Here is a 10,133-nt window from a genome sequence, read left to right on the forward strand (position 1 = left end):
ACTCCCTTATTTTTTTCACTAAATGACGCGTCGGAATGGCCTAATATACCATGAGCGACTTTTCTTATTGTGTACAGCTCGTCAAGCCGCATCGAATGATACCTATACATGATGACTTTGAGGTCACGTAACCTGAGGTCAACCTTTGACCTTGACCTTTCAACGTCAAAATTTATATGTTTCGATGCGGATCGGCGAAAAGATCAAGATTGTGCTCTTAGTTTGTTCCCAGCCTAGCTACTTCGAAAGTTATTCGAAAAGAACTTCATATCTAGCGCCGCTATTTTGACCCCTGTGACGTCATCTTTGACCTGACCTGGAAATTACCTCGGTAAAATTTGTAGACTTTGTCCGTATTTACCCCATGCCGTTTATCGCTTGTCGCGATCTTGTTTCGTTCTCGATATCTCGAGGAGGGCGGATATCCGCCCCCCACCCCGTCGATTGTAAGTTGGCGCAGACCCCCGTCGTTGCCCGGGTTAAGGGTCAAAACATACCTCTGCTACCAGATACAGACCTTGACCTAAGTACTTAATGATTCATGCAAAATAATCGATCAGGTATATCAGACATAGGTATGTACTAAGTATATATGTATTACAAACAAGGCGAAAATCAATAGGAGTAAAATGAAGCAACGTCCTTGGTCAAACGGTTCAATCGAGTCCCTGTTTAACGACCTGCTTCTAATGTCACACATAAGTTCTCGTGACATTGCACGAGCAATATTAATAATAATATAGTTTACACTGCCTACAGACAAAAAACATTCGTTGAAAGGAGACCTGATGTGTTTAGCTGGTCTTTGATATTCCACGTCAGATGACATGTTACGCGTCATCGGGTGGGCCAGACCTCACTCGCTGACGCCTTCCTGAGCCAGTTTGTGACACCAGGTCATGTAGTTGACCGGTCTCATCTTGAGCTCAACGTGCTTCAACGAATACCTATCGCCCTTCCACTGTTTCCAGGTCACTCCTGCCCAGCTGCTTTTCAGAGCGCCCTTCTTGTACGGTCCCGTGAGTGTCGAGTGCAGGCAAGACTTGTTCCACCAAGCGTGCTGGTAGTGTTGGGCGCAGTTCTTACTCCACTTGTCGTTATCGCGGTCTTTGGTAGTAAACGCCATGGTGTTGTAATAAGTCAGGGCGTCGCCGGCGTTCCCCTCGTACTTGCCGACCTTCAGTGCATACTTTTGCTGCTCGGAGCCGATGGAAAACGGCGTGTAACTGGCGGTGGCAGAGGCGTTCCCCCAGTCCTTCAGATCCACACGGAGCTGCATCTGCTCCATGCTGGTCAGCAGGCTCATGTACTCGTTGCCCAGCCAGAACTCGGCGCTGAGGTTGCCGAAGCCCCACTTGTAGCTGTCCCAGCCGAGGTCGAAGTCCTGGTGGTCGGGGAGGTCGGCGCGCCTCAGCAGCACGGTCCAGCCGCCGCCGTCCGTGTCCATGTCGCAGTAGACGCGGATGCCGCCGCCGTTGCCGCAGACGGGCGGGTAGATGGTGTAGACGCCGCTGCGCTGGTGGCGCTGCTGGACGGCCGCGCAGTCGGCCGGCCGCCAGCCGTCCGTCCGCTGGAACTGGTCCGGGAAGCTGCACCGCTCCACGATCACAGTCGTGGTGGCGGGGGAGGCGGCGGCGGGCCGGCCCTCCTGCAGCAGCGTCACCAGCCGCTGCTGCGTGTCGTTGAGTTGCGCCTGCAGCAGCTGCTCCGACTGGCGGATCTCCTGGCTGAGGGTGCTGACCAGCTGCGGGTCGGCGGGCGCCACCCGGGCCTCCTGCAGCAGCCCGCGCAGCTCGGCGGCGGCCTCGGTCAGCCGGCCGCTGCCCAGCTCCCTGTACAGCTGCAGCACGCTGTTATCCAGCTGGGCCAGCTGCGTGTCCACCGTGTGCGTCAGCGACTCCAGACGGGCGGCCAGCTGGATCAGACGCTCGTCCATCCTCTGTAGCCGGTCCGACAGAGCGGCCGACGACTCCGGGACCGCGCCGAGGCCGCTCTCCAGCGGGATGTCGTGCGCCCCGACCCGCTCAGCAGCCAAACCCTCGACCAGCAGGAGCCACGCCAGCAGCCACATCTTGAGCAGCCACCTCGTCCCGCTGCACTGCAAAGGCTGAGCCTACCGCTACTTCTGCGGCTGCATCAGTGCACTTGGCTTTTATACCAGCAGACTGTCCGTTACTGGAACTCTCGCGGGGTTCCCAGACTCCAACTGCGATCATATTCGTAGTACCGTAGTCCCGACCGGACTTCGCGCCTCTGCTGATAAACATTCGACCCCGGAGCGAGCGCAGAACTGTCGAATCTCAACACGCGGTCCGTGTGCCGCACCGCTGTGAGTTTGAAGTCCAGATGCCATTGAAATACGTCACGGCCATTCATGCTCGTAAAGGGAGGCCGGCCGCTGGTATTTCCAGTGGTTGTCGGAGCTGTCTGCAGACAGTGACGCTGGGAATACGAGACGCTGCGCAGCCCAGTCAGTCTGAAATCCCCGCGGCCATCGACGGGCAAACGCTGAAAACGTCACGGGCATTCAGTTTAATTCCTGGACACTGCCGACTGCGCGCTGGCGACTGCCGACTGCGTGGTCAATTTATTCCAGAAATCTACCCTATGCGTCTTCAATTTAAATGCCTCCAATGTACAGGGTGTCCCAAAAGTAAGGTCATCATTTGTTTTGGCCACACCGCTAAAAATACGCGATGGATAGAAATAAATAGGACATCATATGAAAGAGCATTTTATAACATTTTATTCTGATATACATATGAGTCAATACATTGGCTCGTAGCCCCACATTTGCTGCTTTTCTACATGGCTACCATTTCGGGCCGCGTGCACGAATAGACTGCGTTTTACTTCCTCCACTATTCTGGAGCGATTCTCTGGTGAGATGCCGCTTATGTTTGCTCGGAGGGATCATCCTTTAGTTCTTCCCGGCTCGTTGGGTTGTCCTAAAAGACAACCTTTCCGTTGTGTACCCAGAGAATAAAAATATGAAGGTGTAACTGCGTAACAGTTGTATCTGACTTTGGTTTCTCCTCATATGCAGGTTCGCCAGCCATTGAATGAGTGCTAATTGAGCTGGGCGGCTATTTGTTTGTTTCTTTGTTGCGCATTGAGCGACTGGAAGGAGTGACTGTGGAGACAGCACACTGTTGTCACTCGAGGTACCTGGAAAGAGTACGTTTCTATTTTTCTCTAGTCATTTCCGTTGTATCGTTCGTCGCGATTTGGCTTCACCATGTGTTAATAATTTTTTCGCGCTATCATTCTGTTACAAAGTACAAGCGTACTGGTTTCGATTATTTATCATGCGTTTACCAAAGTTTCGACTGAACGTTCGCCACATTTTCATGTGTCACATTTAACGCGAAGTGTGTATGTGAGTGTGAATGTGTGCGCTTTATTGCTGAGAGAGCATTATTTTAACCCATTTTCTCATGTGTGTGATTGACAGGTTTTTACGGTGACTGTGGTGTTACCAACCCAAGGTTCTCTGTCATTACCCCACATTACTGGATCCCAATACATGTGCCCTATCCCAATGCATCCAGTAGTTTGAGTTTGATTGACGGTGGTGGCGGAGGCCGCATCAGAAGGTGTAACGTCAGGTGACCGCGGAGGCCATTCAATGGCGTTGCCCTGACTGAAAATTACGCGATCTCACATCCACTCTCGGAGACAATGCATAATCTTCAGGACGGGGCAAGCATAGTATACATCCTGCTGAAACCACTGCTGGTTGATGGTGTCGGCACAGCTGCGTTGCGACGAGCGGAAGAACCACTGGGAGGACTCTCGGCCACCTCTCTTGATTTATTGTCACCCGATTCCTGCTGTCGTCCTCAGGACCTCGAAGCACAGGTGGCTAAGTATACATGCCCTGTACGTACATTATACCTTTTTTCTGACATTTTACCGATTGAGGCGAAACTATGCATGAGTTCAGAGATAGGGCGAGCTGATAGGGTCTGCTTAGGGCCGAAAACTGGGCGGTATTTACCCTTTGTTTTAATGACGGACCCTCTCTAAGAGTTGAATTTCGACCTTCTCAGTTTTATGCCTACTGCTCGGTGTAGTTATGATAAAAAATGGTTTAAGCATGCAAGAAAATAATTTTATGGATGTACCTTGCACGTGTTCAAAATTGGAAGTGATTCGGACTCTTACTTCTCGAGATATTTAAGTTTTAAATAATGACCTTACTTTTGGGACACCCTGTATAATAAATAATACTATGCCTATTTTATTTCGTCTCTCCATTCTCCAAGATACGTTGCGAGCTGGGTACCCGGTGGATGTACAGGGTGTCCGGAAAGTCCTGGTTGGTTGATAGATACTCAACAAAAGATAAAAACAATTATCAGGCACACCAAGCTACATACTTCCAAGGGCGGATCCAGGGGGGCTTACGGGGCCATGCCCCCTCCCCAAGGCGGGGGGGCATGTTTTGGCGGCTCATCCCCCCATGTTTTGGCCCCTCCCCCAAGACATAGTCAAGAAAAATAAATAAATATTCTCAAACTTCCTATGCTGAAAAACTGAAATATTGCTTTGATGATGCAATGACCTAGGGGAAAGCGTGAAAAAATATGCCAACCAGAGTTTGGCAGCCTGATCCGCGCGCAATGAAGCGTTTCATTCGAAACAAAATACGAATCATGGGCAGACCATGGCACGATTAGATGTATCCAATGCATGAGATTACGTCATTAGTTCATGACGCCGGAGCAGCCATAGCTGTGGAATGGGATGTCATCGGTCAAAACATTCTTGTTTCGATTTTCGAAAGTTGCGCTCACAATTGGTAGAAAAATGAACCACGTCATTGGTTTATGTTAACCCTCGCCGGCACAGGGTTGATGCAGCCCCCCCCCCCCCTCTACGGTTTTTTTCGCAAATAACTCGCGTATAAAGCGGCCGATCGCGACGAACCTTTCAGTACCCTCTGGATCATCAATTTTAAGGAAAAAAGTATTTTCAGCGTTTGCCATGGCCAAATGTGTGATTCTTGTCAGAAAACTGAGGGATGATCATAGCAACACTGAGGTAATCAACTTCAGCTTGAGAGATTTCAGAAGCTTCTTAATAGCTGAAGCTTCTTCATTAACCCTCGTCCGCACATGCCATTTTCCCATTCTAGAACGCACATGGGGGGGGGGGGGGTTGCCACCCTATCCTCCTACCGCGCCATTTCTTTCCTGTAGGAGATAGAGCTTCGCGGTAAGGACCAAAAAGATTCCTTAGGAGGAGACAAATCCAGTGATACCCAGTTTTACCTTCTCAGGTCAGTCATTGACCTTCCAGGTCATGTCAAACTAAAAAATGTTGCTGTTTTGGGTCACCGTTGGATGTCAAGTGCGCTGCTCATCATATACCGATGACGATGCCGTGTTGTGGCGTCAAGCCAGCTAGAACCTCTTTGTCGCACTATCCGACCAGGTTTTTGCTGCTGAGGTCATGTCAGGTCACGTAAGGTCAAGGTAAATGATACGTGTTTGTATGGCTGTGTGTGTCTGTGTGTATACTGATGTGTGTACCGATTGTTATGTGTCCGTATTACATGAGATCATGAAATGAGAAGGTTTTACCAAAAATACAGTCAAAGAAACTTCACGAAAAGTAAATTCAGCTTGCCTAAAACGCAATGATTTTAGATGACCAAGGTTGACCTTGACCCTGACCTTGACATATGCACATCGTCGAACAACATGTTCCATGATAGGTGAGAGGTAAAACTGGCAAAAAGGCCGAAATCAAGGTGTCAAAAGCTCACAAGATCGATAGCCAACGCAAGATATTAGGTATTTGTCATTTGGGTCATGACATGATCTGAAGAACAAGGTCATATCTCCAAAGCCAAAAGTAACAGAAACTTGAAATTTTCAGTGGACAATGACATCAAAAAAGGATAGAAGAGTAGCTATACGAAAAATCAGACTTCTAGCTCTAAAAATGTTGAGTGCAAAGCAGAAAAACTACCTGGGGGGGGTGGCAACCACCCCCCCCCCATTATGCGGTCGAGGGTTAACACTATTAGCCAGGGGGGAATTTCAAGTTCAGGAGTGTTCTTGTTTCATGTCTGAATGTATATGGATTTAACCCTGGCCGGTATTGGCGTTTTGCCAGCCGCGAACGTTAAGGGGAAGGGATTCGTTGGACCCCGCCCCTCGCAGTTTGGCCGCTGATCGAGCTAGAGCTTCGCGGACAACACGAGCGTGCTGCCCATGACGAGAGGAAGACGATGATACCCAGTTTAAGGTTCTAGGTCATTGGTTGACCTAGAAGCTTAAATTGACCTGTTAGATTGACCTGTCAGGTCAATGACCCCAAAATCCGGACAATTGGGACCTGTTAGAGCGAAGTAACTGTGGCTAAGCTTTTCCGGGGTGCTGATCACGAATATCGTGTTAGTTTTGATCCCAGAAGATGTCTTCATGCATTAAGGTCAGGTCGGGTCGGGTCAACCAGTAGTGGTCCTGCCGGGTATTCGCAGTACGTGTCAACCGCCTCTGACAGCTCCGTAACATGTTATGAAGGCAGCAAAAGCACTTCGTACATGTTCAAAAGGCTGCTAATTTCTATTTCAGCTCCAAAAACTAGCCTAGAAACATGCAAAACTCGAAAAAGTGGTCTGAGGTCATCAAAAAACAATGCCTGACCTGACCTTCAGGTGACCTTGACAACCATCCAAATGCATGGGACCAACATCATATCACATGTTTCAGCGCTTGAAACCACGAAAAGACAGCAAACGCGCGGCTAATGCGTGCCAACATACGCCGAATCGCGATTCCGGCCAAACATGGTCTCGAGAAATAGATTACAGGTCAAAGGTCACTTGGGTCAGGGTAATTAAATTTTTACGGTAGATGTAAAATGGACTACCTCGTGGGTACTTAAAGTTTCGTCGCAATTAACCACTTTTTATGCGTTAATCGCGAAAAACCGAGGGGTCTGTTCGACCCTTCCTCCCTACACGGGCGAGGGAAGACACAACAGACACACAGAGGAAGACACAATTTCGCCTTACCGGTACCTGTTTTTGAAGTGTGTTTTAAGCGTCATTTTGAGGAGGTGCTTGGATTGGCTGGTTAGTGTGTCCGCTAGCAGTGTGCCGTCAACAAATGCGATGCAGAGTGTTCACCATTTACGTGACTTTCTCACCAAATGTCTCTGGTGCGTGTCAACTTCTGTCGCCTACAATGTAAGCGAGTAGGAAGTTTTTTATACCTCTGAGTGATACTTCGAGGATACTGCGCTGTTACACATCCCATGTTCTCGTAGATATATGCGTGTCATTTCATTACCCTTGAAAAGTTATAATAAACGAAACGTTGGGTAATTTTTTGTTGCAATGTCTTGCATCTTTATCTGAAGAGGTTCACGGACTGCTGCAAATCCCAGCTGTTGGCCCAGTTAGAGATGGGCATATCGACTAGAGCGGAATATTTTTCAGTACGCAAGACCGTACTCGCGCGCTTGATAGTTCTACTTCTCAACAAAAGAAGACCCACCGAGGCTTCTCGTATTTTCCCGCGGTCTCGGCTTCAACGTGACCAACACAAAAATGAAACCACGGACAAAATCCTGAAGTCAATGGGAAAGTTGGAGCGTCAGCCACATGGCAAGCTGGACATCACGATGACAAATGGGAAACGATGCAACAAAGTACCAGATGTCATAACTGAAGATATTAAGCGTCATTCAGCTTCTCGTGGACAACCGTGATAGGCTCGTTCCGCGAGACAACAAGTCCCTTCTTCCAGCATTGAGCAGAGCTGGCCATCTTGGTGGAGGCGTGGCTCTAAAGGCTGTAGCAGCTGACTGTGGCCTAAACATTGCGTGTTCACGGCAATAAGACTTCGTAAATACTGCGGTGCCCCTTCGCAGCTTCCGGCGATCACCGAGTAGAGGTGTTGACTAGACACATGGGTCATGACAGGGGGCGTCGAAGTCTAGTAGAAAAATCAGGCTATCCCCGGCGTGACGTAACGTCGGGGATGACCGACGACACCTTGCACTGAAAGATACGGCAGAACGGCTATTTTTGAAAAATTATTAAAAATACTGATGTGCTATATGACACATAAAACGCCTATCAGCATGTTCCTCGTCATGTGATAAAGCCATATCCTGGTGGTCGAACATAGCCGGGCCCCTCCCAATTTCCAACCATCGACCTTATAAGCAAAGGATGTTAGCGTAATCCTCAAGGGCCACTTTCTATTACATATCCGTACATATGCGTCCTTATGGAAATCGGTAGTGTGGCGATTGGCGACGCGCGCGACATCTGTGCTGCGACTGTGGCGACACCTGGTGGCTGCTATTCTGCTGTATGTAGGGATTGGGGTTTTGCCAGATATGGTTCCTACTGCTACTATGTTGACCCAATACTAGAAAGTTATTTTGCCAGTAAAAGGCAAGCATTTTGAAAGTTAATTTATAAAATTGCTATGGTATTGATACCCCGACATCTACTGTAGCTCTGGCACGGTGCTACAAAGTTGCAAAAAAGTGACTTGAGGTTGGGTCATTCAAAGTGACCTGGTGACCTGACCTTGAAAGGTAGGAGGTTCAAACTTGCACACCATGTGTAAAATTGATGAGGGAATAGTCATACCAAATTTCGCGGCTACTCGCCGCGGTTTTCCCGCTATTCGCGAAAAACCTCAGGGGGGGGGCGGATATCCGCCCCCCCGTCGGTGCGCGGGTTAAGTCAATGGAGAAAAATGAAAATGCCTCTAGATCCGTGTGTACGCATAGGAACAGTCCAAATATTTCAGAATCACAATGATTTGGACCATCCGTGACGACAAGGTGTCTTTTTTGCTGATAGCCTCTAAAAAGGTCATCCGAGGTCATTTGAGGCTACAAACAGGTTTTTGCAAATAACTCTCGATTGGGAAGAGATAGGACGCTGGGGATGGTCTCATTGTGTTTGTCTTGTTGAGACGCATCGAATGATATGCAACATGACCTTTTCCGGTCAGGTCATGACCTTGACCTGAGATCAAATTTTCAAGTTGACCTTTCAAGGTCAAATTATAGTTCATTTGACGCGTCTCGGCGAGAGGAACACGACTCTGGCAATAGAAATGTCGTGACTTTTTTAGTCAAAAGTTATTGTCGAAAAACACTTAACGTAAAAACAGCTATTTTTGGAGTTTTTGCTCTCTGGAGGCTAAATCGTTGACCTGAGGTCAATTTTGATGATGACCTTATCAAAAGAACAGTTAACAAGCTATCGATTGAGTTTCATGCGTTTTTCTAGCTATCATAGTTCCTGAGATAAATGCATGTTTTCTGAAAAATATGATGACATTAGGCAAATTTTGACCTTTGATGACCTCCAGTGACCTCAATATTGCTCGAAGATGAAAAATGGCCGAAATACTTTCAAACGTACGCACTGAGAGCTATCGACTACTTTTTACCGCGTCTTTCTAGCCCTCTTAGTTTTTGAGTTAGAGGTGGGTGGTAACATATGCCCCCCCCCCCCCCACTAGGGCGAAGTTGGCTGAGACCGCCACTGGGGCGCGGGTTAATGCATGGGACTAACATCATATCACATGTCTGAACGCTTGAAACCACGATACAAGTGCAAACGCGCGGCTAATTGTAATGCGAGCCGACATATACGCCGAATCTCGATTCCGGCCAAACATGGTCTCGAGATGGTCATGAAATTTTTAGGGTAGGTGTAACATTGATTAACCTTCCAAGCGGTGGGGGGTCATTTTTTGCCCATCCCCCTTTAGTTTCTTGCCGGTCGTCACCAAGGGTTGTTTTAAGTTTCGTGGCGAACAGCTGCTTTTTAAGCGAGTTATTCGCGAAAAAACCGAGGGGTCCGTTCGACCCTCCCCCTTATACAGTGAGGATTGAATAAAATAATCGCAATAAATGCTTCATAACTAATATGCAATTGTATTTCCTTAAATAACTTAAACTGTCTGATCTGCCATGCAGTGGCGGATCCAGGATTTTTCGAGAGGGGGGGGGGCGGCAAGTCAAACAGGGGGCGCCTTCCACAGCACAGGGGCGCCAAAAATTTAAGGTGGCAAGGACTCAGCTAGTCACTAAGAAACGATTGCACTGTATCTAAGGAAATCCGTTTTTGACATTCGATTCAA

General features: G+C 48.3%; 1 protein-coding gene and 1 long non-coding RNA gene across 2 annotated transcripts; one reads left to right on the plus strand and one right to left on the minus strand.

Moving 5' to 3' along the window:
- Positions 1-856: 856 nt before the first annotated feature.
- LOC122378018 (techylectin-5B-like) lies at positions 857-2,071 on the minus strand. Its single transcript, XM_043358726.1, has one exon. The coding sequence runs from the start codon at positions 2,069-2,071 to the stop codon at positions 857-859; it is 1,215 nt and encodes a 404-aa protein (XP_043214661.1).
- A 975-nt stretch (positions 2,072-3,046) lies between these two features.
- Positions 3,047-3,546, plus strand: LOC122378034. Its single transcript, XR_006255956.1, has 2 exons — positions 3,047-3,177; positions 3,455-3,546. It is a non-coding gene; the product is annotated as an uncharacterized LOC122378034 (long non-coding RNA).
- Positions 3,547-10,133: the final 6,587 nt, after the last annotated feature.

This window comes from Amphibalanus amphitrite, unplaced genomic scaffold (assembly GCF_019059575.1).
Source record: "Amphibalanus amphitrite isolate SeventyFive unplaced genomic scaffold, NRLGWU_Aamphi_draft 000054F_arrow, whole genome shotgun sequence".
NCBI lineage: Eukaryota > Metazoa > Arthropoda > Thecostraca > Balanomorpha > Balanidae > Amphibalanus > Amphibalanus amphitrite.

Coding starts and splice junctions, on each gene's coding strand:
- LOC122378018 (XM_043358726.1), bottom strand. CDS start 2,071: ATGTGGCTGCTGGCGTGGCTCCTGCTGGTCGAGGGTTTGGCTGCTGAG.